This window comes from Cyanistes caeruleus, chromosome 1, assembly GCF_971803275.1.
Source record: "Cyanistes caeruleus chromosome 1, bCyaCae1.hap1.1, whole genome shotgun sequence".
NCBI classification, from domain to species: Eukaryota; Metazoa; Chordata; class Aves; order Passeriformes; family Paridae; genus Cyanistes; species Cyanistes caeruleus.
In genome coordinates, this window is record NC_141701.1 from 12,609,526 (window position 1) to 12,637,513 (window position 27,988).

Genomic DNA, 27,988 nt, shown 5'->3' on the forward strand with positions numbered 1-27,988 from the left:
GTACTTTGTACATACATGGAGATAAATATCTTTTGCACTTCTGTGCTCAGTTTTACAGACTGCCACTCTTAACTTGTGGAAGAAGGATATCTTTCTTCTCCAGTACCATTAAATAATTGTCATCCTGGAATGACGATTACCCAAGATTTATTGAGCATTTTCAGTGTCCTTAATGCCATGTAACCATATCCTTGGTATAAAAAGCCAATCACGTGAGGCTCTGCACTTTGAATGTAGTCACAGATGTAGTGCAGAGGGTGACTGTTAAAAACATTTAAGGAGGATATTTACAAAGCAGTAAGGTGACACACAGCTTCCAAAACAGAGCTTACAGAGCAGCAGGGAGTGGCAACTGTGGATGAACACTTCTGTCTTTTGCCTAAAGGAAAAATATGAAGCAAAGGCTTCTGCTTTGGTTATCAGTCTTTAATGCTTTTTCTCTCTCTGTTACAGTTTACACAATCAGTCATGTCTTTGTTAATGCATAGAGGCATGAAAACAGATTTTAGTTAATTGCAATGTGCTAGCAATCAACTTTTATTGGTTTGGGATTGGTCTTCAATAGGAGAATGACATTTGGGAAGCTAGGAAAAAGGGATAGATGTCTTTTGTCTGTCAGAGTGCCTTAAAAAGACATTGTTTTGCTTGTTTTCAGAGGCGGAAGAAAGGCCTTGCACATGATTGTGCTTGCATATATAATGCAATAGAAAAATACTCTAAACCTGCCATTTCTGGGACACGTCACAGCCTCTGACATGAAAGCCATGACAGAGCCAGTAGTGGAGATGTTGTACTGGGCTCAAGTTAGTGATAGGAAGGACCTGAACTCACAGAACAGTCAAGAGAAGTTGTTGTAGCCTTGGCAAAACAGTCCAACGGCAAGACTGACCTCAGCCCTGTGCCAAGAAAAAGGCTTCTGAAGCAAGGGTAACAGGCAGAAAGTTACCTGGTTTACACCATTCTGTTGTTTAGGTCTGTCACTGTATTAACATGAGCTGAAACAAATTTCAGCCTGTACTAAGTGGATTGGATTTTGCCTTTCTTACCTTAGCTTCAACAATCTCTTCTTGGAATGGTCTGCTGGTTTCAGGGGATGAGCAGTGGCACACTAAGCCCCAAAGGACTGAATTACTTTAAACCATAATATGTAGCAAAATAGAAGTTATTATTTTAATTAAACTAATTCCACTGTCTCTTCTTTACTACAGGTGGTGGATGTGGACTTTAAAACAGTGTGTCTCAACATCTCATCCTCAACTATTTTTAATCTGATTGCACTACGAAAGAAAAGCTGCTAATGGGATAAATGTTGAGACTTTACAAGAACTGACTTGAAGTACCGAAAGCCATTATTATTATTATTACTATTATTAATCAAGAAGAGCTTGAAGCTAAGTCTGTATCTGACCAGTTGTAACAGTCATGGCAAGTAAACGAAAATCAACAACACCCTGCATGGTCTTAGCCAATGAGCAGGATCCAGATCTAGAAATGGTATCAGACCAGGAGGAAGGACCACCTGTGCTCACGCCAGCAGATAACCCTACAGCAGAGAGTGTCACAAGTGATGAGGAAGTTCATGAGTATGTGGATTCAGACAATAAGAAAAACGCAAATAAAGTAGAAGGTGGTTATGAGTGTAAATACTGTACTTTTCAGACTCCAGATCTCAATATGTTTACTTTCCATGTGGATTCAGAACACCCCAACGTAGTATTAAATTCATCCTATGTTTGTTTAGAATGTAATTTCCTTACCAAAAGATATGATGCCCTCTCAGAACATAATTTGAAGCACCACCCTGGAGAGGAAAATTTTAAATTGACTATGGTGAAACGAAATAACCAGACAATCTTTGAACAGACAGTAAATGATCTCACTTTTGATGGGAGTTTTGTTAGAGAAGAAAATGCTGGACAGGCTGACTCTTCTGAGGTCCCCTCATCAGGGATCTCCATTAGCAAAACTCCTATCATGAAAATGATGAAAAACAAAACCGAGGCTAAACGTATTGCTGTTTTCCATAATGTAGTTGATGACATTCCTGGTGAAGAAAAGGGAACTGAAAACGAGCCAAACTCAGAAGAAGTAGTAGAAAACCCCCCACCGGCAGTTTCTGAGTCAAAACCAAGCCATTCAGTTGTTTGCAGTGCAGCAGATGTGGCTGGTGCAGCAGTGAACCCGGCACCAGTGCTTCAGCCGGGGGTGGCACAGGTTATAACAGCTGTTGCAGCTCCACAGAACTCAAACCTGATTCCGAAAGTACTAATACCTGTAAATAGCATTCCAGCCTATAACACTGCTTTGGATAACAATCCTCTTTTGCTTAACACCTACAACAAATTCCCATATCCAACCATGTCAGAAATCACTGTTCTTTCCTCACAAGCTAAGTACACAGAGGAACAGATTAAAATATGGTTTTCTGCCCAGCGTCTGAAACACGGAGTGAGTTGGACACCAGAGGAGGTGGAGGAAGCAAGGAGGAAACAATTTAATGGCACAGTGCATACTGTGCCACAGACAATTACCGTTATTCCAGCACACATTTCGGCTGCTAGCAATGGTTTACCTTCAATTTTACAGACATGCCAAATAGTTGGTCAGCCAGGACTTGTTCTCACTCAAGTTGCAGGTACAAATACATTACCAGTAACAGCTCCAATAGCTTTGACTGTAGCAGGAGTCCCAAGCCAAACACAGTTACAGAAGAGTCAGATTCACAGTGCTCAGCCTATTGCAGAAACCAAACAAGTAGCTGCCATTCCAGCCCCTCAGCCTATCAAAAATGAATCCACACTAATGAATCCTGACTCCTTTGGCATACGAGCAAAAAAAACTAAGGAACAACTGGCAGAATTGAAAGTCAGCTACCTTAAAAACCAGTTTCCTCAAGACTCAGAAATTGTTAGACTTATGAAAATAACAGGCCTCACTAAAGGAGAAATCAAAAAATGGTTCAGTGATACACGCTACAATCAGAGAAACTCAAAGAATAATCATGGGATTCATCTCAATAGTGATTCATGTGCCACCATTGTTATTGATTCAAGTGACGAAATGAATGAATCTCCAACAGGAGTCACTACACAGAGCAAATCATCTTGGGGTACTTTTCCTGATTTAAGCCCACAGAAATTCAAAGAAAAGACTTCTGAACAGCTGCAAGTCCTCCAAGCAAGTTTTCTTAATAACCCTGTCCTTACTGAGGAAGAGATGAATAGGTTAAGAGCCCAAACAAAACTGACCAGGAGAGAGATTGATGCCTGGTTTACAGAAAAAAGGAAATCAAATGTCTTGAAGGAAGAGGGAGCTGACATGAATGAAAGCAATGCTGGCAGCTCAAAAGAGGAGACTGGAGAAACATCTGTGGGAGATGGAGCAGCAGGAACAAAATCAGGGTGTTCCACTTCAAGCAAAATAGGCAAAAAATCACCAGAGCAGTTGCACATGCTCAAAAGTTCTTTTGTCCGTACTCAGTGGCCATCTCCACAAGAATACAACAAGCTGGCAGAAGAAACTGGGCTTCCAAGATCAGAAATTGTGAGCTGGTTTGGAGATACTCGGTACGCCTGGAAAAATGGTGGATTGAAATGGTATTACTATTACCAGAGTGCCAATGCAAACAGTCTGAATGGCCAAGGCTTTGCAAGGAAGAGAGGGAGAGGAAGACCAAAAGGAAGGGGGAGAGGGAGGCCTCGGGGGAGGCCTAGGGGAAGCAAGAGATTAAATTGCTGGGACAGAGGTGTGTCTGTCATAAAATTTAAAACTGGAACAGCAATCCTGAAGGACTATTATATGAAGCACAAATTCCTTAATGAGCAAGACCTTGATGAACTGGTAGCCAAATCTCACATGGGATATGAGCAGGTCAGAGAATGGTTTGCAGAAAGGCAAAGAAGATTAGAACTTGGAATAGAGCTGTTTGATGAGAATGAGGAGGAAGAGGAAATGCTGGATGATCAGGAGGATGAGGAAGAAACAGATGATAGTGATACTTGGGAACCCCCCAGACATGTTAAACGTAAACTTTCAAAAACTGACTGATGTACAATTTGGAATTTGGGGACCAAAACCCTATGAATTAGGTTTGATGTTATGGTGAAGAGCCACATGATTTTTCATGGCCTTCAGTTTAGCAAGCAGCTGCTTAGCATCTTCCTTCCACCTAAGAGTGCTTAGGCAAGATGCTACCTGTGCAGGCAAGAACTGTTTGCTTTGTTGCTACAAGAGATGAACATCCTCGGGCCTGTCCTGGGACAGGGGGTTACAAGTCAGATCAAGTTCAGCTCCTCCTTTTCCACACTACCGATGGGAAGGTTCATGTTCATCATACACGTGACTGCTTCTCAATATTTAATTGCCTTATGTTGTTTAATTCCAAAAAACCACAGACTTTTTTTGTTGTTGTTGCTGTAAGAGAACATTGCCTGCTTATGAAGGAGGAAAACAAAAATATTAGATGTCTTTTTGCAAACATCCCTTCATCAGAAAGGTTTCAAGGCCTGGGTTTATTTCTTAAGGAAAGCGTTGAAAACAGAAGGGGAAAAGTGTGACAAAAGGAACCAATGAACCTAGGGGTGAGGATTGATTGGTTTAAGAAAATAAGGTGATGTCTGCACCTTTTGCATATCTTCAGAGTGGTTTGGGTTTACAGAACTTGGACTGAAATGTTCCTTGTTGATAATTATGAGCTAACTGAATGAGTCTGATGCTAGAAGATGCTTTCTGTGACAGTTAATCAGTGTATCCCACATCAATCTAATTTAAATGCCTGACAGACTTGTTGCAGTTAATAGTAACACTCACTTCTACCTTGTGCATTCTTTCCTTTGTTGGAAATGGTAAAAGAGGTATATTTCTAGCAAAAAAGAGTAATTTCTTGAAATCTGACACAGAGTTTTAAGGTTAACGTAAGACAAAAACTGCCTAAAAGTTGTTCAGAGTTGCTTAGGGGTTTGTAAGAATATACAGATACAGAGATGAAAAACATCTTTTGGTGCGAGTAAGAAAGGTTTTCAAGTAAGTTGTGGCAATGACATGGTGTTTAATTCACAAACAAAATGAAGTTATGTGGCTTTTAGATGCTTAGTAATTACACGTTAGTGTTGAATTGTTCTTCAGTGGTAGCCCAGTCGAGTGATTTGTGTCTGGGTTTAACTGTAAAACATCCTAACTGTTGGACTCACCACTGTGCTGATTGCTCCTAGGACTGCTGGGTGAACATACTTATTTCTGGAGGTGGTTTGATCTACCTGAACTGAACTCCAGAATAGTTTAATCTGATATAAAACATTCCCATCTTAAATAAAAAAAAAAAGCTATTTGGTCTCAATACCATGAAGTCATAGTGCAGTTTGAATTAGCAACTTAAAACAATGGGCCAAATTCACACAAATTAATTAAGGCAAATGTTTGGCATCTGAGAGAACTGGTACTCTGAGGAAGAGTAGTTTGTATTCTTGCTACTGCCAGCCTGCATTTTAAGGGATAAGTTACTTTATATTTAGATGTCAAAAGATGGTGATGAATTGGTGCTGCTGTTACCAACATTGTCTGCTTTTACATTGGCACTAATGGAATGGATACTAGCTATCTCCTTTTGCACATCTGTCAGCATCTTCTCTGTGGGCTTCTGCATCTGATGACCAATGAGGACAGATTAGCGCAGAGAAAATGGGACTTAGTGTCTCCTCATCTTCAAGAACCTGTTCTAGAATTTTAGAATTAGTCTTTCTTCTGGACTGTGATAACTGTCAAAAAAAAAAACCAGGAAAGCCCTTTTAGTCATGATTTTCTGAAGCAGAGGAGTCCATGTTAGATCTGGTTTTCATATCTGAATGTGGATATACCTGAAGCCCAGGCTAGAGTAAGAAAGAGAGTAGTGTCTGACAAAAAATATTGTTAACCTCCTAGACCTTTCTCTCTAGACTCTTGTAGCTGCCCTTCTGCTCACATATTGAATAAGCTTCCTGAGCTGCAGGAGGATGTTTCATATGAAAGCCATTTACTGGGTGACCTCTTCTGACTGTTTTAAGACTACTGGAGAGAAAAAGGCAATAGCTTATGGTATATGTCATGAATTTGATGATGAAACTATTCCTTGGCTTCCAAGGCTTAAGAGATGGTGAGACACAAAGTGGCCAACATTCCTACAGGGGAATCATCAAGCATCCCTCAATTTAACTTTGGAGTGGGGCAGAAGCAAACCCCATTGTCAGCATATTTCACAGGAGTGATTATGACTCTGCATGTGAGGTGGTACAAGCGAGATCAAGATCTGGCCTCTTCAGCATGGGGTTGGGAGGGATTCTCATTTGTCTGGTAATAGTGTAGATGATAATAGTAGTGTGCTGTCATAGATGCCAGCAGATACAAGAAAGACTCAAGCTAGCTTCAAGTTCTCTTGGGAATACAGGGTCAAAAATCTGTGCTTGCTGAGTAGGAAAGAACAAAGCCAGAAGGAAAACATGCTATTTTTAAGTTTCCAAAAATATTAAACCAAATCCTTGGGAATATGCCTCTAGCAAGCAAAATCTGGGAGTTGCCTTAATCCTTGAAGTTGACCCAGAATTAATTTTCTTTTAAAAAAAGCCCAAAAACCCAAAACAACCAATCAGCCTGTCCAAATAAATATCTCCATTTTTGTTAGCAGAGACTTATTTAGGTTAGCTAGGAATCCTGCCTTTAAAAAATGGAGAAAAATACAAAGATCCAAGTTAATTACAACTGAGATATTTTCCACTTTGGCAGTGTTCTATTAAATAACACTCAGCTACAATGGTAGGCCTTAGCACATCTGGTCTGAAAAACACAGGAAGAGGAAATACATTTTTTATCAGACTAAATATAGTTGGATTGGAGGTCTTTCAGTAGAATGGTCAGAGACAGTGGCTGATGCATACTGAGACAGATTTTCGGCTGTCTATGTGTTTCACTGGCTATACCAGTATTTACAGCTCAGTGAGGAAATTATCTCTTTGCAGAACATAAAATTTAAATTAAACCATGTGCTGTGGATCAGCTGAGAGATGCAGAGCCTACACATAGCATGTTGGGCTACATGCACATTTTAAGCCTTTTCAAGGATAAGGAAAATTTGGGTGGGTTCAGCCTGAAGACAGAAGTTGTATGCATTCATTATTGTCCATCGTCTGACTGTTATTTCTGTTTGAACAGAATCCATTAATTACCAGTCTGTTTCATGTTTACAGCATGTGTGTATTTGTATTATGTACTGGGAGAGAGGCAAACTCCTAGAAGGCTCCCACATCAGGACTTAGAGGGGGAAGCATTGGAAGTGCTGTGGTCAGTTCTGTCTCTCATTTGTGGTCAAGACTGTGGGAGCTCAAACTACTGGTAACAGTGGTTTAGCCCAGATTCATCTCAGCCACCCTTAGGATGCTGTGGGCACTGTACAGTCACCGAGAGAAACAGAAATGGCCCGGTGGAGAGGATATGGCACCTTCTCATTCTACCAGTCACATCCAGGAAACTCCCTGAACTTAAGCACATCAGCAAGTGTTTTAATTTATTATGATTCTGAGTGCCTCTGTGCTCATAAGCAGTGCACCCCTGTAAGCCTGGCTCACTCTTATAATTTATGCACACCTGCAAGATGTTCTGGAAACCATTTGGACTGAGTTATACTGGCAGTGGGAAAGGAAGGGGAAAGAAAATACATCTGCCCAGGAGTCAGTGTCCATGTGACTTTCTTGATTTTCCTGCATGTTAAGGACTGTGTCTAGATGAACCTGAGGTATGTTTTCTGTATTTCTGTGGAGCTTCACCTCTTAGGTTTGAGCTCATTATGAGCCAGGCTTCAGTGATTGTCACTGACACTGAGACAAAGAAACTCTGATCTTGCTTAGATCTTACCTCTCTTGGCTGGTTTCTCATTCTTCATTGGGACCACTAAATCACAACTCAGTTGTGAGCATCAGTTCCTTTAGAGCTAAGCTAGTGCATTTCTCTTCATCTGCTGTTTCTGCCAGGACTACCTGCTCTCATGATGCCAGTTGTGCTGTCTCTGGAATTCAGCTGAAAAGAGAACATAATCCTGTGCCAGAATGGAGAGGGAAAAGATCTAAAAGAAGGAAAGCAACGTTACAACCAGGGACAACATCCACCATCACAGTATCGTCCTGCTTGTGGCATGTTTCATCTCACCCTTGCTTCTGAGTGCAGTGAAAGAGCACAGTTCCATCTTAAACAGTGCTGTCTTCCCAGTATCACCTCTCAATGACCCCAAAGTTAGTGTTGAAAAAAGAAAGTCAGGCCTATATTCCCCTGGAGGTTTGAATGAACTAACAGTGCTGGCTTGTAAGAAGTGAACAGAAGGGAAAACGCAGAAGGCTCTGACTTTAGCCTGCCCCGCAGAATTTACTTTTCTAGAAGTTGATAAGCAAGACAAGTTTAACTCCTTCTGTTCTGACAGAGAGAGTAAATTTGTACAGTCACTCCTTTTTAGCACATAGAAATCTCTTCTTTGTTTGAAAGCAAAGAACAGGAAAGATACCTAGTACCTGATTATTAGAATTTAGTGTATTATCTCTAATACACTGTAGTAAATGAGTAAAAATGCTGTTTTTTAACCTCGTCTGGTACCATGTTGAAAACTGCTTTTTCATTATATTATGAACTATAATTCATAATTCAAAGTTTCTGACTGTAACTATGATTATTGGGAAACTCATGTAATGTCCACACATGACATGAAATAATTTTCTAATGGGTGATTTGCTCACCTTGAACAAAAGCAGATTTTCTTTTGCTCTCCAAGAAACGCTTGAGGCAGGCAAATCCACTCCCCCTCTACAGAGCAAAGAAAGGATTTCTGGATCCCATGCAAAGTGATTCATGGCTGTACACGGTCCCCGTAGGCCAGAAAGCCCAAAGATGCAGACATTCTCCTCCTCCGTTTTCCTCTGAAATGAGAGCACAGCAGTAACTGATGACTGATCTCTGGCTGCTGAGTAACCAGGCTGTGGTTTAAGCTGGGGAGTGTTTTCCCTTTTGCACTTAATGGAGTACTGTGTATTCAGGCTGGATGGCAGTATTTGCTTCTGTAAATATGGTAGTACCGATTTGCATCCTCCACCTGAGTCCAATACCTGTCTGTATTCATATCTCCCAAGGAGAGAAGATAATCTTAAAGCTTCTGTAGTGTTAAATATCCCTGCCCTAACCTGAAGGCACAAAAGTAGAGTGCAATGAAATATAGCTATTTTCTTTAATTTATTTTTTTCTTTGAAAACAATTTTGCTTGCATTTAGTAGTAATACAGAGATAGTATCAATGACCAGAGAACAGTAAAACTTTCAAGAATTGTTTATAATACCTGGAATGATGGTGTAAATGAAAGATGGAAAGGGCTAGTAGAGGATTCAATTCTCTACACTGAACAGTGCTGGGTTATGTCTGATTTTGCTATCCAGCTTGTGATATCCTAGGAAAATGAGATTTACCAAGAAGCATGACACAAACTTACCAAGTCAAGTTACTTGAGATTTGCTGATGTATTAAAATTCTGTAGGAAAATATTTTGAAATAAAAATTTCAACAGAAAGTGAAAAATCCCCTTAATGGCTACTAACAAACAATAACTCAAATTTCTGCATTATTCCCCACTTCTAAAAAGGGATATTTTGAAGCACAGGTGGGTTATAGCCAGTATTTCGAAGTTTAATGATTTTAGTTCTTGGGGATTTTTTTTCTTTCTGTGGTGAAGAGCATCTGCACCTTTTCAGTGAAAAGGTGCAAAAACCAACTCACACAACATTAAAAAATGTAGAGGGATAAGTGAGCATCCTGTAGCACTTTTCATGAATTAAGGTAGTATTTGCCTGATGCATGCTGATGTCTGCACCAGGGCAAGACACTGTAGGTAGTCAGCACAGCAAGGAATGCAAACCTGCTCATCCTGCATGCCTGGAGTGGCTCAGAGGAACTGCACCCCAGCTCCACTGACTTACCCTGACTTGCAGGCAGCTGTTGACACTGGAGACATCTAGCATTGTAGAGAGAGATCTTCTGGCTGGATTGCAGCACTGATCTTTGTGTTGTGGTTAGCAGTGGTACTGACCTCTGCTTCCAACTTGATGCTTGTTGGGAAATGAGGCCTTTTTTTTTTTCTTTTAGAGCAGGTAGCACTACAGTGGTGGATAAAGTAACTGATCCTTGGTTATAATACTGTGGCATAAAAATGCTTTGGGTTTTCTCAAGTATTTTAGAGATAAGGTTACTGTGTGAACATTGGACTGTGCATAACATAGAATGTGTTAGGACACATAATATTTGTGTCCCAGTTGATGAAAGTATTTCCTTATACTTATTCATTACTAGATACCTATCATGAAACTGTCCCTAAAGAATCTTCTATAGTGACAGAAGAGTCAAGTCCTCATCTATGCTACAAAATTATCAACCACAAGAGCTCTGCTGTGATTTCAGAATATTCCCCTCCCCATCTTCCAGTTTCAGCTTACAGAAGTATTTCCAACCCTGCATAGTTGGCTATCTGCATGTATGCTTACAGTCTGTACAGAAATGCACTAAAATGAGTTGCCCTACCTGGGAAGGCTTTATATTGTATAGAAAATGTGGCACTAGGTACTGCTCTTCATGTGCACAGAAGAGTTAACAGGTGTCAGTCTCGTTTACAGAAATGATGGCGCTTTGCAATTTTCTATAATATATTGCAATATATTTAAATGTCCTGTTTGACATGTGAAATGAAATTAAGTTAATGCATTGTATTTGAAGTATGAGGAAGATGATTCACTAACGACCAGCAAGGTTTTTAGAAAGGTGTCCAGTATGTAGCTGTCTGTGTGATCTGTCTGGTGTACGTGATATTAAAGGAAGCAACAATACTGTCACTGTTTAGAATGAAGAGTTTCTTTTGAATGATGCAATAGCTTACAATGTCTTTCCTTTGTAGCTGCCCAGTGTGGTGAAGGGGAAGCAATTCTTGAAAAATTTCAAGATAACTGGTTAACTGTGAATGGGCCTAATCTTTTCGTGAAACCAAGAAAATTTTTGGACACACACAGGACTTGAATACTCAAAAGGATTGGAACTTAGTGTTGTGCCAAAGTTAAACTACTGCAGTTGGCAGTTCTGCACTGTAAATAGAAGACTGATTAAAAGACAGCTTGTAAAAAAAATCAAATTTTAATACAGTACGTTTTTATTCTGATACATGATGGAAACATTCTGTTTTAGACCTTTTTTGAAGAGGCTTCAGTGACCACTAGATTTTGTCCTCTTATATTTTGTTTGGCCTAATACTATATGTTTTAGTAAGATGGGCTTTATTGCCTGTGTTCTTTGATATGTGATTAAGCTTATAGCTTTGAGTGACCAAACATTTTACAGAGTAAAAGTTCTTAGAAACAGTATAATGTAACTGATATTTCTGTGTCTTATTTATCAGGCTCTGCACAAACTTGGAAAGTTGTGCTGGACTTGTACAACTCATATATGGGAACGCAGCATACTTCTGGATATTACAAACCTAAGCCTTTGTGGCTGTATGGATCTTGTCTTTGGATTTATTTTTGTTATTTTTTTGAGGCAAAGAAACGAATGGATGCTGCTGTAAAATATTTGTAATATTGCCATTATTTCTTTCTGTAGCAATTACAGCTTTTGCTTCAACAGATAAAGAAAATAAATCAGAGATAGAAAAATCCTAAATACGCTGGTAGAAGAAAGGATCATGTCAGAACTTCTGAAAATAAACTTTGTACCAAAAATTTGAAAGCAGAAATAATGGAATAAATGTCTCCTTATTGAGTGCGTGTGGTTTTAAGAGGTGGCATGGAAACCAGGAATCATGTCTGTATGAAAATGTCACAAAACAGACCTTCTCAAATATCATTTTCCCTGTTAAACAAAACAGAATTTCACCAATTCCTCAGATGCATTGAATTTGGAGAATTGACTTGGCTGAACAGCCAGTGTGAGGTCAGCCTCACGTGTGAATCAGTACAGCTGCTTGTTGCTGAACTGTTCTGCCGTGTCAGCAGCCCAGGGTCGTTCACGTGATTCTTCTCATGGCAGATGCTTTTTATTATGGCATTTAAAATATTCAGGGTGGGAAAAGTAGGGGTGAGTAGGAACCACCTCCTTACTGAAGTCCCCATCAATTGGACAGGCTGCTTGAATAAGTATTTTTTCCTGAGATGAGAAGGGTCTGAGGAAAGCTGCTGTGGAGCTCTGCCCTTCTCCCATGAGCCCAACCTGCCATCACTCACAGCCACTCCCTGCTGGAGGCAGTGCCACTGTCTTGCTTTGGTGTGACTCATCACACCCATCTATTCCAGCTGTTGAGCTGCAGCTGGAGGAACTTGAGTCTCAGATTTTCCTGGAGGGCCTGGCATTGTGCTTACACGTGTATCCCAAGCAAAGAAAAAGATGTCTAAAGTGAGAGAGTAATTCCTGTGCTGTAGCTAATGTTAGTATGAAAAATGACGTCTCTAGCTGAAGTAGTGACCTAAGGACAGGATGGGAGACGAGCATGAGTCGTCACCACAGCTTGGTGGCCAAACTATTTGGTCAAATAGTTCTACTTGGTTGGGTAAAAAAAAAGAATGTGTTTTCAAGAGTCCATCAGCTAATGAGAGAAATATAAGAATCACCAGATTATGCATGCAGTCATCGTTTTTTAAAGGTACCCTTTTTGTTTTCTGTGTTATCAGCAATTCCAAAATGCTGCAATTCAGTAGATATTTTCACAAGAGATCAGCTGGCCTTGTAGGTTGTTCCCCCTTCCCCAGCCCCTTCTTCCCAACATCTTTCAGCTTGCATTTGTTTTCATAACAATACTATCAACTACTATTTTTGCAAATTTAAATACCAAGCCACTTTGTGTACTGTCTTTTTTCCTTTGTATGCCAGAAAGTCCCTCTATAAATTGTTCCCTGTGGGCGTGGTATTGCTTTGAAATATTGCTGCTGGAGGTCCCTAGTCTCAGACAGATGGGGGTTTCTAACATTTAAATGACTTGTTTCACTTCAAATACCTTAAAATGAAATATTAGAATATATGTTTCTACTGCTATTATATTGAACTACTAGCATTGTGACTAATTTCTCTCCCATGTGTGTATCTTTACAGGTTCAGTGCTGAGCTGATCTTCATTACCTTAAAATATTTGGTAGAAGAAAGAAAATATGGAAAAAGGGAATGAAAGTGTGTCACACCTAGTTGATTTGTGTCGTTGAGTGAAAATAAAGGTCAGTGTTGGCAGTAATTCTCCTCTTAGTGATATTCAGTTTTCCTAAATGAGAGCCAGAGAGGAAAAAAACAACTTCAGTAAAGCCTGTCTTAAGAGACTAACAAGGAAGAGAGCCCACAAGTATCACACCTGGCACCCACAATATTCAGAACTGGAGCCCCACAGATGCTCTGATATGGAAGGGGTTCATCATTTTTCCTAGCAATACCACAAAGTAAAAAACTGCATAATTATTGTATGTTTTACAGTTTTCTTTGTTCTAAATGAGTTTCACGTGCAATTGTTGGGGGAAGGGAACAGTTGTGGGCAAAGTCCATTCTGGATTTCTGCATTTTGTTTGCACGTGTTCATTGACCAGTGCTTTCCCTCTACTGTGACTCACACTTTCTTCAGGCACTGCTACTTGTATAAGGCAATAAGACACAGAAGCTAAATTTAATAGCAGTTTCCACTCGTCCTCTCCAGCGGTGCAAAAGCTGTATGGGAAACAAGACAGTGCACAATCAACAGCTTGGTTGTTTCCTATGTGGGGGCAGCCTCCATATGGAAAAACAGCAAGGCCTGAAAAAACATGTAAGTTGTGAGGGCTGCTGAAGGGCAGGCCTGAAGCCCTGGGTATATTTCTTCAGTGTAGCTTATTTTTTTTCTAATTATTTTGATTTGTTTCTCTTTGTTCCTGCTAGACAGCAATATTGTAGTAAGTCAGCTCAGTTTATTCAATGTTACAGAAAAGGTCTTAAATGGTGTCCTAGAGGAGTTGCCACCAGTGTTGTTTGGTCCTGCCCAGTCCTGAAAACTGCAGTAGGAAAGTTTTAAGCTAGAGAAGTAAGGAATCTTCTGTGGTCTCTGCGGCCTTGTTTCATCCTAAATAGCAGTTAAGCAACAAGCATTAACAATGGCCAAGGCAAGTTAATGAGTCTTCAGAAAAACTGATAAAACTGAAAAAAGGGTGTAGAAGGAGGCATGCAAACCTCACTGTGCCCAACCCTAGGACTCTGTTGATTTTCCAGTTAGAGCAGTAGATTGAAGTCCCACCCTTTGCCATGACTTTTGTATTCAAAGACCATCAAGGTACAATCTCAGTGCTTGTATTACATGGCTGAGTGAAACAGTTCAGACACATGACCACATCAGTACTGGACATGTGTAAGCTTGCTTGGGAAGATCACTAGGATTATTCCTAGCACTTTATCACTTTCTTCTTTCTATCTTTCCAGAAAGCTTTTTTCCTCTTTTCTTTTTGACAGCTTTCTGGTCAAACCCAAGGGCATACTCATTCTGCTCATCATTTATCCTACTAGACAGAAAATAGTTGCAAAACCCATTAATAGCTGAACACATCTGTGTGCAGTGCACCCTTTTGGCAATAACAACTTTATTGGGTTTTGTGAGGCCTGAGGGGGATGGATTATGGCCTAGTTAATATGGCTTGCCAGGGGCCTGAAAGGATGCACTGTTTCAAGGCAGAGCAGGAAAATTAACCATCTTTTGGGGGATGCATCTTCTCCTGTCTGTCCTAAGGAGACCCCTAAGTAGCTTTTGACTTATATTAACAAACAGTTCATTCTCTGATTTCCACAATGCACTCTTTACCTCCCCACTCAATTTTTGTTGTGTCTAACTAGAACTAGAACTTACTGTCATCATTGTAAGTTACGCTAGAGTTCATGTGAGCTCATCAGAACTTTTTTTGTTTGCAGTTTGTAGTAGTGCTAACCTCTGTCTGCCCCAAACTATGACATGTTATTTGTATTACCCTTCCAGTAGTCATGGACAATGCTCACTTATGTGTGACACCATGCAAAGAAGATGAAAGGTGGTTTCTGCTGTAAAGAACTTTTAATCTAAATAAAAGGCAAGAGACAAGGACACAGTGAGACAATGTCAGCAAAAATAAAGAGCTGCTCTTCTCCTTTCATGAGTGTGTTTAGGGAAGGGTGTACATTATGACTATCCAACAAGAAAATAATCTTCCCTCAAGGTATGAATATTTCACAATGTCTGGAAGAATCCACTTAACAATTCAGGAGCCACCCCATCTGAGGAATGCTGCCTGTGGGCCTTATTTGGCCTCTTCACTACAGGCAGTTCTCTTGCTTAAAGGAGAGAACTACTCTCCCTTCTGCTTTTTTCCAAAGGCAGCTGCTTTCCAGTGTATTTTAATAAGGCCATGTGAGCTGCATCATTCCTGGCCAATGTGTTTGGGTAGTGCCTACCAAGATAGGGCCCTAGATGCCAACTGAGGTTTCTTGTTTCTGCTGTGTGTGTCTGATGGTCTCTAAAGCCTTTGTGGTATGTCTGGTGCTGGCATTAGAGTGACTGGACTGTGGCTAGGACCCATGGAGGCTATCACAATACAAATAACAACATCAGTAATTAAAGTAACACTGGAGAAGGATTCTTCTGAATTAATTTTGCCTCAGAGTAGATGGGAAAATGGGGAGAAGAAGGGGATTAGACAAACTCTGTCTTCCATGCTGCATTTTCTTTTCCTGGCCAATTCCAGATTAAGGAATTAGGACAGTGTAGAAAAACCCTGCCTATCACAGGAGTTGAGTTCACAACCTGGGCTGTTTCTGGGCTCACTCTGGCTGCAAGACAAAGCACCCCGGCCTGTCCCTGGCTTGCCTGCTCCCGCTCATCCAGGGTGAAGTTGGGTCACAGCCCCTCAGCACTGCCACAGTGAGGCACGCTCGTGTGAGCAGCCACAATGGCTTTGCTGATGCACAGGAACTTGCTTGGAGGACACAACTTACTGGAGCCCACTTTTACTGGTCCACTGTTCATGTGCCGAGCTGGTGGCTGGCAGTGGAGTACGACCTTGGCTGCCTTTGGGCAGACATTCATCTATAGCTTCTTTTTATCCCTGAAGCCACCTACACAGCGCAGCTGTAGCAGCACAGGCTCTTGTAGGGCTCGTATATCTGAGCCCCCTCAAAACTGCCTCTTCCAGGGATGATGTTTTCTCCTCTGTGAAGCCAAGGCTAACAGCATCAAGGCAAATCATGCCTTGCAAACTCAGGCAAACAGCTTTATTTAAGTACAGTGAGAATTTGTATTCTGGCAGCTACACTGATTACTTGGATCTTAGAGGAGAAATTGAGCAAACCTCCAGTGCTGACAAGGCAGAGGGATTTCTTAAAGTTGCATTTTTTAATTTCTGTAACTAATATATGAGGAGTTTTTTAAATGTCTTGAGGGGAGGCAGGGGCAGGAGGGAGCCAGGCAAAGAAGTAATGGAGAGGCAATACTTTGCCCATGACTTATAACTCAAACCACAGTCAGCTGCTAGACCCCCTGTGTGACACTCGGGAATCGTGGCTCTCCTATCACTAATTTACCAGACAAAAGCATTCTCTGCATTGCAACACAGAGCCTTTTGTAGACCATCAGAAGAATCGATGGTTGAAACCCCCAGCCCTGAAGTACCCTGCAATCCAAGCTGGCAACCAACCAGCTGCTGTGGGATTTGCCCCTGGGAATGCCTTGCCTTTTGTGTCTTCCTTTGAGCTGTGGCCACATTTCACTTTGATTAGTCATGTTTCTTTTTTGGGGCTTTCTTCTTTTTGATTTGTGTTTATTTCTTTCTGGATTTTTGTGCCTTGTTCATCAGACACCGGTCTGTTGCAGCGTGACCTGCAGTCCTGGAGTAGGGGGAAACAACAAGAGTGTCCAGTATGTGTGAGGAGCACTACAGGTGCTGACACTTGTGCCAACCTCCACATGTGCTTTGCCTGCCCTGTTCTACAGGTAGGAGGAAACCAGATGGTTTTGATGTGCATATACAAGTGACTGTCCTCACCTACTTCGATACTTTTAACAGGAAGATTGAAGCCTGTCAAGCAAACTCCTGGTTCTCTCAAGACTTAATTACTCACCAGTTTCTTCTGTGCTGGAGGGCTTGTTTGCCAAACAGCAAGTTTACAAGCAAAAGAAACATCAAGCTGCTTTTATTTTTCTGATCAAATCCAACTACCAAAGATGAGTTTCTACCCTGGCATTTATGCCAGGTCATACTACATCCAGTCACAGCTCTGCTGGTATGGAAGAGTACTTTAAGCACACAGAAAGAAAATCCCTTACAAAAGCAAACCACATGTTTTACATGTCTACTAGAAGGAAACGTTTAAAATCATCTATACAAGCACTGCTTTGGCCTCAAAAGGTGTTCTGGTATTAAAAATTTCATTAGTCCATTTTGCAGGCTAGGGAAGTACAAGGATGACTTTTCAGCTCACCTTCTCCAAACGTGTGTGGTGATTAGATGGAACAAAATGGACCATCCAGGATGGACAGACTGGAGCAAGGAAACAGCACAGCAGTAGCCTTAAAACACAGCACACTGTGCACAGTAGTACCACGAGGCAGGGCAGGCAGCCGGGGCATGTAGAGCTCTCCATGAGCAGCCGGGCGAGTCTTGACATCCTGAAGGAGGTCTGTGATCAGTCTTCGCTTGTTGTGCCCCCGTTTCCCATAGCTCAGTGTAGGGTGCTCTGGGAAAGCCTGTCGTGTAAAGCCTGAAATTTCACAGAATTACAGAATTTCTAGGGTGGGAAGGGGCCTCTGGAGATCATCTAGTCCAACCCCCTGGCAAGGCAGGGTCACCTAGAGCAGGTCACACATCTACTTTGAGACAGAACTGAAACCAAATGGAAACGTTACCAGAACACATTCCCACTCACCCTATGCAAAGTCGCCAGAACGAGATGCTAACAGAGCACCTCCGCAATCACGCAGTTAGTTTATCAAGGCGCGGGACCCCAGCTCAGCTCTTCACCGAAGCACTTCCCGCTCGGTGAGCGGTGACCGAGCTCCTCCCCCCGCGCGGCGCGGGGCCGGCGGGAGCGGCGGCGGCCATGGAGCCGGCGCTGGGCCCGGAGTTCGAGGAGTCCCTGTTCGCGCCGAGCCGGGAGCGGCGGGAGGGCGGCGGGGACGGGGCTCGGTGCGGCGCCAGGCACTGCGAGCCCCGTGTGAGGAGCCGGGACGGCGGGAGGGTGGGCCGCGACGGGTCTGTGTGTGCTCTGTGTGTGTGCTCTGTGTGTGTGCTCTGTGTGTGTGCTCTGTGTGTGCTCTGTGTGTGTGCTCTGTGTGTGCTCTGTGTGCTCTGTGTGTGCTCTGTGTGTGTGCTCTGTGTGTGTGCTCTGTGTGTGCCCTGTGTGTGCTCTGTGTGTGTGCTCTGTGTGTGCCCTGTGTGTGCTCTGTGTGTGTGCTCTGTGTGCTCTGTGTGTGCTCTGTGTGTGTGCTCTGTGTGCTCTGTGTGTGCTCTGTGTGTGTGCTCTGTGTGCTCTGTGTGTGCTCTGTGTGTGCTCTGTGTGTGCCCTGTGTGTGCTCTGTGTGTGTTGTGTGTGTGCTCTGTGTGTGCCCTGTGTGTGTGCTCTGTGCCCGCAGTGTTTCACGGCTCTGTGTGTGCTCTGTGTGTGCTCTGTGTGTGCTCTGTGCCCGCAGTGTTGCACGGCTCTGTGTGTGCTCCGTGCCCGCAGTGTTTCACGGCTCTGTGTGTGCTCTGTGTGCTCTGTGTGTGCTCTGTGTGTGCTCTGTGTGTGCCCTGTGTGTGTGCTCTGTGCCCGCAGTGTTTCACGGCTCTGTGTGTGCTCTGTGCCCGCAGTGTTTCACGGCTCTGTGTGTGCTCTGTGCCCGCAGTGTTTCACGGCTCTGTGTGTGCTCTGTGCCCGCAGTGTTTCACGGCTCTGTGTGTGCTCTGTGCCCGCAGTGTTTCACGGCTCTGTGTGTGCTCTGTGCCCGCAGTGTTTCACGGCTCTGTGTGTGCTCTGTGCCCGCAGTGGTTCCACAGCGCGGCTGACGGCGGGGAAGGCGCCGGCGGGCTCACGACCAGCAAGTTCCGGGCGGACTGGGCGTTCCGGCAGCGGGACTTCGAGGTATTTCCAGGGCACGGGCCGGGGAAATGTGGGGGCACAGACTGGGGCGCCCTGCAGTCCCCGATGTGCTGCGCCCGGGTGAACGTACGTCGTGTACCGCGGCCTGCGGTATGTAATGTGGCTGTGCCGCATTAATGCCGCTGCTGGTGCGGGCAGAAGGCGGGGCAGGGCCGGGCCGCGGAGGGGATCTGTGTCCGGGCACGATCCAGCCCGCAGCACACTGGGCAGGAAGGCGGCGCTGCCCCGGAACTGATGGCGGGCGGGAGCCGGGCAGCGGCCAGGCCGCGGGCAGAGCGGGGTGTGTGGCCGGGGCAGTCACGCTCACAGTTTGGCGTGTGGCTTTCTCAGCGCCCGGGGATGATGCCGTGTCGCACAAAGGCTGTCAGATGGCTGGCACCACGTGGCTGCGGGTCACCTTTCTCAGAGCTCCCCCCGCTGTCAGATGGAAGCGGTAGTGGCCGTCAGGCTCCTGCCGGTCGCGGAGCTGCCTCTGCTTGGCTTGTGCCGGTTCTCTGCCGCCTCTGCTCGCTCCGCAAGGCCGCTTGTGCCTTTGCCGTGCCTGGATGTGGCCCGTGTCTGTTCCTGCCCGCGGTGGTCCCACACCTGCCCTCACTGTGTGCGTCCTGAGCTGCCTTCCTCATCAGCGGTGCTCTCCTGCCTTTTGCAGTCCTAGTTACAGAATCTAGGCCTTCATTACCTTGTTTTCTTGTCGAAATCAGCATCTCCAGGCTTTGTTTCAGGTGTAGCTTCCCTCTTCCAGCCTATGGTTTGCATTACCGGCTCCCTGATTTCAAAGCCCTCCAGGTGACTTCTGACTCTACTCTTCCTCCTAGCCCATTGGATTTGTAGATCTTCTTGTACCTTAGTTGGTACTGATCCTGATGTTAGTCCAGCACTACTGCAGCCCTGTGTATACCTGACTAGATTTTCTAGTGTCAGCTGAGATGTCCTGAAGGGATTCATAAAAGGGTGCTGATAGCAGAACTGACTCAGGCTATGGTCAGATATAGCTGCTGACCTCCGGGAGAAGCAGATTTCTCCTTGCTGTGGTTCCCAATCAGGAGAGAAAAACACCTCCTCAGTTCTGCTAAATAAAATAGAGTATTGCTTCCTAACTCTTTTCTGTTGCAGTGATTTATGTTGGAAATGTTTTCAGTTTTATTGCTAACCTAGATCTCTGGTGGAACAAGAACCAGAGCTTGATTGCACATAAAATTACCAATTTGGAACTATTGACCTTAGAAAGGGGGCTGGAAATATGTAAATAGGGGTAGTAATCTCTTCTCTCGTTGTCAGCTTTTTTTACTTTAGGATAGGCCACTTGATAGGAAATGTCAAGGACAACAGAGATCTAAGCTGTGCCCATTTTTAGGATAGAGGTGACTGTAGAATCTGCTTGGGATTCATAATGCCTGAACCTTGCCAGGTTATATCCCTTTGTCACATAACAAGGCAAACAGGGTTGTACTCAACTCTCTGATCCATTTTCACCAGTGGCTGCTGCATGCACTGAGCAGAGGGGAGCTCCCTCTTTTGCTCAGGGATGAATGTGAGATCAGCATCGGGAAAGAAAAATATTTCAGCTGTTTGGCTAGGAAGTATTTAGGGTGTGTCTCCTAGCTCTTTCTGTTGGAACCATTAAAGTTTGCAAGGACTGATTAAATACTGATTTTGAGAGATGGGAGAATGAGCACTGCTGTTTAGTCTTCTCTCTGAGCACTTACACAAAGGGAGAGAAATCAAGATTCCAGACTTAGCTTCACTGAATACTTAATTTAATGTATTTAAATGTTAATTGGAGTCCTGGTGAGTGCCCTGAGCATTAAGCTGCAGAAGTATTGCTCATTCTTGCCTTTTTCTTTAGCCCAATTAATATTTATTTCAAATACATTAAAACCAGCCTATGGGAACAATGGAGATTCGTCTTCTTTGTGGTATTCTCTGACTTACTGATTATTTGAGGTTCAGACCTTCCCATGGAGAATGTCATGGTTTTGAAACAAGGCCCCACAGATTTTGGATGAGCACTCAGATCATTGAGCTGGGGGGAAAGATGTCTTGTGTCACATATTACCCAGGTCAGTAGATGATCCCTTCTGGATCAAGCCTGGTGGGAGAGAGGTGGAGAGATGTGTGGTGAATCCTGCTTGGGCCTCAGCATGAGTTAGAATTGCGGCTGCTCATCACCCTCTAGACTTGGCTGTGCAGTACTGGGCCTACAGGTAGTACCTGAGTCTGGAGAACTGAAAATGTGTGTGGACTTCAGGTTCTGAATTTCCTTTGTGACTGTAGTCTTAAAACGCTTTCAGGCTTGCTTTTAAATGCAAATCTCTCCCTGTTTTGTTTGCTTTTCTTCCTGTCGACACTCCTAGAAAGCCCTGTGTGAATACTCGGAGTGCCTGCTGCTCCTACCTGCCAGCAACATTGCAATGAGACGAGATGTCCAGGAGGGCCAGGCTCGGTGTTTATCTCGCCTGGGAAAGCACAAGGAGGCTCTGGATATTGCAGAAAAAATGGTAAATAACGCAGTCTTTTTTTAAGGCATTGAATATGAAAACATTGCCAATGGTTCTTTTATACTGACCATTTTCTGGAAAAATAATTTTCATGTGTATAATCCTTCAGGATGTTCAGTACTCGGAGTATTTGGTAAACAGAGGGTAACTGTCACTGCAGATATAATCACTCTTTAGAAACTGGAACACCCTGTACCACAATGAGCTCCCTGTGCAGGGAAACTGGTAGTCCTGGAAGGGACTAAATATCATGCTCTGCCAGGCAGAATTAATGCAATGTAATAGGAATTATAAGAAAGGGAATAAATGAGTGCTAAAATCTTTCCACTATACGAGTGACAGTTCAAAACTCCCTTTTATTTCCATATACTTGCTGCCAAGCTGCCACCAAGAAGAGTATCTAGCCAGAATTGAATTTTTCCCATAAAGGAAAAAGTCCAGCAGCTCTGAAGTCTGCTGGAATATTATTGATGCTTTTTATTTTATATAAAAGGTATTTATGATGCAAAGAAAGGCAGCTGTAGAACACTACAAAGGCAAATAAACAAATGACAGCATTTAGGACCTTCTTGCCTCTCAGACTGGGACAAGGCAGCTAGAGGAAATGCTGTCAGATTGATTGTACAAGATCTATTGTATCATTTTAAATTAAGAGCACCATTTTGCAAAGTTTAAAAATTACCTTGTGATATTTGTATGTCATTATTCAGGGAGACATTTTCTTAGGCTCTGAAGGATGATTCTGTCCTACTCCTTTTTAATCTATTATCTTTTGTTTCTAGAGAAACAGCGCTACTAACACAGATCACTTAACGACGGTTCTCAACCTGCAGTTTTCCATTTACCAGGATCTGGAAAATGTGGAAAAAAAGATGATGTGTCTGCAGCAACTGATCTGCTTACATCCTTTCAATCCCTGGTTCTGGAAATTACTTGCTGAAGCTTATATGAGCCTTTTACAGAAATTGTCTCCATTGGTCATTCCAGGAGCAAATCTAAATCACTCTGAAGAGGTTTGTGTAAGTAATAGCAGTTTCAGAACATTGACTGGCAGAGAGATTAATTTGCAGCCTCACAAATGTGATGGCCAGAAAGAAGGCCCTTGGTTCAGCCTTGCTGCAGAAACAAAGGAGGAGAATGCAGTGACTTGTCCCAGCAGCCAAGTGGTGAAAGAATTCCTCTGCACTTCAGGAGAGCTGGAGCGGACAGACAAAGAGAAATGTGCAGACTCCAAGTCCTGGAAGCAGAACATGTTAAAGAAGGTTGGGATAAAAGCATGTGCCTCATTTATTAGAGCAAGGTAACTAGCTCTATGTATTCTTAGAATGTTAAGTTCTCTCAGTCAAGAATGATGTAAAGCATATTTTTCCCAGTTGTTTTCAGTTTGCATTTTCAATTTAAATGTTTGTTTTCAGTTTGCATTTTCAATTTAAATGTTTGTTTCAGAGTTGGCAACACTAACTTAGAAACACTCTACTGTTGCTTCAGATCTAAAAAGCAAAATCTACTTAGTGTGGTGGCTGTGAAGAGTCTGAATCTGAGTGGAAAGAGTAAACCAGTGTCATGCATGGTTGAGAAGTAGAATTTTTTAATGAGCTTATAATGTGAATCTTTTCAAGTAATTATATACAAAAGGGTCTGTTCTTCAACAAATGCTCCTGCTAGACCTGGTCTGGTATTAAAGATGCAGTAGCAGAAGTGCCCCAAAGGGAAGGCATAGCCAGTCTTCCTTCTGCGAGTGCCACCTGTCTTATTTGCTTGAAGCCTCATGCTTGAGTGAAAATGTATTTTATAATAATACCCCAATCTGCATAATGGATGAGGCTGGAAAATGAACTCCGTGACAGCTGATTGACAGGGCTGCATTAAAATGTTCTTTCCTTTTCTTTTCCCTCTTCCTAAAACTCTTGCATACAGCAAAAATCCCCAAAACATAATCTTTCAAAGAGATAATTAGGAACTGGTTTTGTTAAAATAATCTTGGACGGTTTTTTCCCCCTCTTGCCTCTCAGTAATGTATCAGTCATTGAGTGTTTTTAAAGGCATCTTATCAATATCCAGAAATGTTTACAGAGAACACTTTATAACTGCCCTGCTGGGGGAAGATTTAAGAAATGAAAAAAGCCCAAATAGTAGCTTTTAACTGTACTCAGACTAAGAGACAAAGACTTTAATTGCTCCTTGGAAGAAGTTCATTGATTTAGTACTGATAGTGAATATTGAAGGTACATTTATATTAATAATTTGTGCTGCTTGTATGTGTGTGTATGGTTCAGAACTGAGACAGTTATAAATTGTGGCATTTTCTTGCTTGGCTGCACAGTTTCACAGAGTGTTACTGTGGCTTATGTTTGCAGATACACTTGTCCAGGATAAGCTTCTCCCCTGCCCAAGGTTTATGCACATTGTATAATGTTTTCAGGTCTGGATTTTAAGTGGGGTGTAGATGTTATATAAATGTATGTGCAGGATAAGTTGCACCTGGAAAAGGGATGTTAGTATTGCTTTTTGTAGGAAATAAGGTTCTCTGTTAATGCATCATGAATAATTGACTCTTATAGTTTTGAAAAAAAATTGGAGTATTTTTTTGTTTAATTTTCATTGAAGTTTCACTCTTTTTTATACTGTATTGATGCAAATTTCAAAACAAAAATAGTTTATAAATTAAAAATACTTTACATTTTTACTTGGAACCAACAAACCATCTGTAAATTCAGGAAAGTTTTCACCAAGAAATTCAGATTTGTAAATTTTGATGTTTATAGTGTTCAGATGAAAGTTTTCATCCCAGATCTTGAGATCTTTTCCTTAAAAATGCACACCATTATTATAACACCAGCTTCACTTAACTTCAGTAAATGGGATAAAAAGATTGTTGTTTTTCTTTTTGCATAAAGCTTGAATAAAACACATTTTCAGTAACAACACTGCTAAGTGCTAATGGTGCTTTTATTAAATATTGTAGAATAATAGGATGCCAGGTTGGAAGGGACCTCAAGGGTCATCCTTTCTTGGCAAAAACATGATCTAGGCAAGATGGCCCAGCACCCAGTCTAGCCAAATCTTAAAAATGTCCAACACTGGGAAATCCTCCTTTCTTGAGAAGATTATTCCAATGACTGATCTCATTGTAAAATACTTTCCTCTTGTGTCCAGTTGGAATCTCCTCAACATTAACATTATACCTATTGTCCTTCATATTTTCCATGTGATTCCCTGTAAAAAGGGAGTCTTCATCTTCTTTGTAGCCACTCTTTAAATACTGAAACATGGTGAGGTCTCCCCTAAGCCTTCTTTTCTCAAGTCTGGACAAACCCAGTTCTCTCAGCCTTTTCCCAAATGGCAGGCTTCCCAGGCCTTTGATCACCTTTGTGGCTCTTTTCTAGACCCTAATGAATTCTCTAAAACTGGTATTTATCCCTGCAATAATGCAATAATTGTGAATTTCAGTGAGTTCACAGGAGATCATGCAATATGTCTTTGTGTTCCTAGAAGTGCAAAATAAGCATAATACTGTTAATCTGTCTGACAGTGGATTTGAGACAAATGTATAGATACCTGGATATTTCCTCTGCCAACCTGTTTTACCTTCATATCCTTTGTATGAGGAGGACTGTGGAAAATGCCACTGTTCCTGCTGGTTGAGCAGTTGGTGATGGCCCTGCATGACATCAACCTCTGTCATGAGCAGAGTGTGTAACCTTCACCAGTTCATGGCTGTGACTTCTGGGGCACTGCCTGGAACCCAAAACTGGTGAACACTTTTAGGAAATAATCCAGGGTTGGCCTGTGTGGGGAGGACATTTGATATTTGTCCAAACCCTCACATTTGTAGTTTTTCAGGTTCCATAGGCTAAAGTGTGCTGCTGTCTTGTTAGGCTGCAGTAAGGACATGGGACACCTGATGAGTCACAGGTGTCTCACTTTTGAATGGTGTGATGAATATATGGGCACAAAAATGTTTGCAGAGAGCAACCAGAGCCATTGGCATATTGTTTTTCAAAAATACTTCTCAGTAGTTTTATAGCACAGAAATACAATACCCATGGTAGATTGATACAGGTGTATTGACTTCTTTGCAGTATGCAAAAGTCAGGAAGAAGAGCTGTTTTAAAGTATTAAAAGTGTTAATGAAAGTATTAAACATTTTGGTTGGTTTTAGGTCTGCTGACTTACTCTTTTCCCAGCTGTACCAATTTTTGACTGCCTTTCTCATTCCAGGCTTTTACTTCAGCTTACCCAGTCACAACAGTTGTCCTTTGTGCTAGAGAATAACAGAAAAAGTCAAAAGGAAATTGATGACAAAGTGGCTCTACTTGGTTTTGATGAAAACTCCTTGCTGCTGATGACTAAAGTAAGAGGATGTTTCATTGCAGGGTCTCAGTTCTCTGTGTGGATTCAAAGCATGGCACTCCCCTGAGTTAATTACCTGTGCCAGGAAGCACGGGGAACTGGTGTTATCTGGAACTGACAGAGGTGCCTGTAGAGCCCTGGCCTGTGTCACACAGGTGGATCTCTGATCTGCTGAGATTATCCTTTCAGGAATGTGCAGCGTTGTTAAGTTTCTCACTGGACTTGTATTTGCACCTGCATCAGCACTGTGCATTTCCTGGGATGGACATTTTATCTCAGGAGTTGTAGATGCCCCAAAGTGAATCGCTAGTTTGAAATGGAAGTGAAGATTACTTTGATGGCCACAGCAATATTTAACACTTGCATAAAAAGTATTAAATATTTCCAGAAAGAGACTTTATTTTGCATTTCTTTGTTTTGTGTAATGTACTGGGTTATAGTTTAAAAAACATAACAGAGGAGAGCAATATTGCATTTAATCTCTTCATAGAGATTAAACATTTTTAGTGCTATTTAAAGAGCTTCTGACTTTTATCATAAGGATCAAAATGAAGCCAGTGAGATTCTAACTTTGCTGTCAGCATTACAGCTTTCAGTGAGTGACAGCCAAGCCACTGCTGGGCTGCAGGCAGTCAGAGGGATGGCATCCATGAGTGGGCAGTAGCACACAGGCTGCCTCAGGGTTGGGAAACGCTGGGAAAAGAAACTTCTCTCCTTGCTTCCCTTGCTGGGACAAGAGAACTGCCTGCCCCAGGAGGAGTTCAGTGTTGATGAAGGTGAGCACCAAATGCAGAGCTGGCATTCAGATTTCTGCTGCTATTCAGAGTGAAACACTCCTGTGCAAGTGCAGCCAGAAGCTGGAGGGCTGGTGCAGCGCTGAGCTCTGGTCTCAGCTCTCCCTGAATGCAGAATGCCAAGGCAGGCAACTTCATCACGGCTTGGAAACTTCTCCAGGATGGTGTGTGGTTCATGTGACAGGGGCTTTGTATGTAAAGATCTTTTATTAGTGCCATGTTTGATGGGTTTCTTTCTGCAAGTTGTCTTCATGATTCCCTTCTTTCTTACTCTTTTTGCAGGCTATGGGGCAGGATCTTATACCAGAAAAACTAAAAGAGGAGTTTCAGGGTGAGGTAAAATGCATAGGCCCTTCAGCGTTGTCATCACTGGTGACTGCTTCAGTCATGGAATTTGAAATTAAATGGTTTGGTAATCTCCAAGATGATTTATGCCACTTTGACAGACAATTTTATTCCGATATTTATCTCCCACCTTCAGTAACATAGATGTTTTGTTGTATTTATTCTTGTATTTCTAAATGATTATGGCATGATACATGCAATAAAGTTCATATTACATTTTTTTAAAAATTCTTACTGTATTTCTTTTAAGAATAGATACAAATCTCTGTATTTAAGCTATTAACCTTGCATCCTTTTCTTCGTTCACTGATTTGTTTGTATTTAAAATTATAAGGAAAACAAAAAATCAAGCTTTCAGCTTTCAGAGGTAGCTCTCCATCATACTCCTCACCAATTTGTGTTTGAAGTGCCTGTGATTTTTTTTGAGGCCTGCAATGCTAGTGGGATGGAAGCTTCCTTTCTGAAGCCAAATTTTAAAGTTTTGTGGTATCAAATTTAATGTTGTTGCATTTAGAGCTATAGAATGAGCAATTTTCTTAAAGTAATTCTTTTAATATTTCTTGATTTACATTATGGTGATTTACTGTTCAGAGATGGATAGCTAGAAATCTCTAATATATTTATGCTTAGCAGTTGTCAATAACAATACTTCCATATATTTTAGGAAGGAAATCTAAGTAATAAATATTTAACTTAAAAACTAGGAGATTTTCTGAAGCCAAGTGTTTGTTGCAGGCATTGAACAAGCTATAGTGTTGTGTTCAGTGTGCTTAGATAAGAAGGAAAAAACTGACAAGGTTGTTTATATGTACTGAAGAGTGTTTAGTCAGAGCTTATCCTTTGTTAAAGCCTTCAAGGAAG

The 27,988-nt window shown here is 42.2% G+C and overlaps 2 protein-coding genes and 1 long non-coding RNA gene across 11 annotated transcripts in view; 2 read left to right on the forward strand and 1 right to left on the reverse strand.

Annotated features, from left to right (window-relative positions):
- The window catches only part of ZHX1 (zinc fingers and homeoboxes 1), a 29,137-nt gene extending 15,879 nt beyond the window's left edge, over positions 1–13,258 (forward strand). For 2 of the 4 annotated variants that reach the window (XM_086881363.1, XM_086881433.1), the window contains exon 2: positions 1,209–11,773. In XM_086881363.1, coding sequence (XP_086737489.1) covers positions 1,423–4,047 — 2,625 coding nt within the window. In that variant the 5' untranslated portion in view covers positions 1,209–1,422 and the 3' untranslated portion in view covers positions 4,048–11,773. Of the gene's footprint in view, positions 1–1,208; positions 11,774–13,122 lie in introns of those variants that run through there. The other 2 variants (XR_015284694.1, XR_002862050.2) reach the window with 2 other exon arrangements.
- Positions 3,858–27,355, forward strand: C1H8orf76 (chromosome 1 C8orf76 homolog). 6 transcript variants are annotated; one of them, XM_086884114.1, is made up of 8 exons: positions 3,858–4,580; positions 13,123–13,241; positions 13,637–13,816; positions 19,024–19,119; positions 21,492–21,635; positions 22,418–22,935; positions 25,857–25,989; positions 27,065–27,355. In XM_086884114.1, the coding sequence occupies exons 3-8, from the start codon at positions 13,724–13,726 to the stop codon at positions 27,269–27,271; spliced, it is 1,191 nt and encodes a 396-aa protein (XP_086740240.1). In that variant the 5' UTR covers positions 3,858–4,580; positions 13,123–13,241; positions 13,637–13,723; the 3' UTR covers positions 27,272–27,355. The 6 variants fall into 6 exon arrangements, with proteins under 6 accessions (XP_086740240.1, XP_023777233.2, XP_086740367.1 ...); XM_023921465.2 differs by lacking the exons at positions 3,858–4,580; positions 13,123–13,241; positions 13,637–13,816 and adding an exon at positions 14,244–16,993; XM_086884241.1 differs by lacking the exons at positions 3,858–4,580; positions 13,123–13,241; positions 13,637–13,816 and adding an exon at positions 16,832–16,993 and having other exon boundaries at positions 19,024–19,227.
- On the reverse strand, positions 17,177–19,756 carry LOC147655308 (uncharacterized). Its single transcript, XR_015285760.1, has 5 exons — positions 18,997–19,756; positions 18,697–18,895; positions 18,529–18,595; positions 17,926–18,327; positions 17,177–17,760 (listed from the first exon to the last, which is right to left on the reverse strand). It is a non-coding gene; the product is annotated as an uncharacterized LOC147655308 (long non-coding RNA).
- Positions 27,356–27,988: the final 633 nt, after the last annotated feature.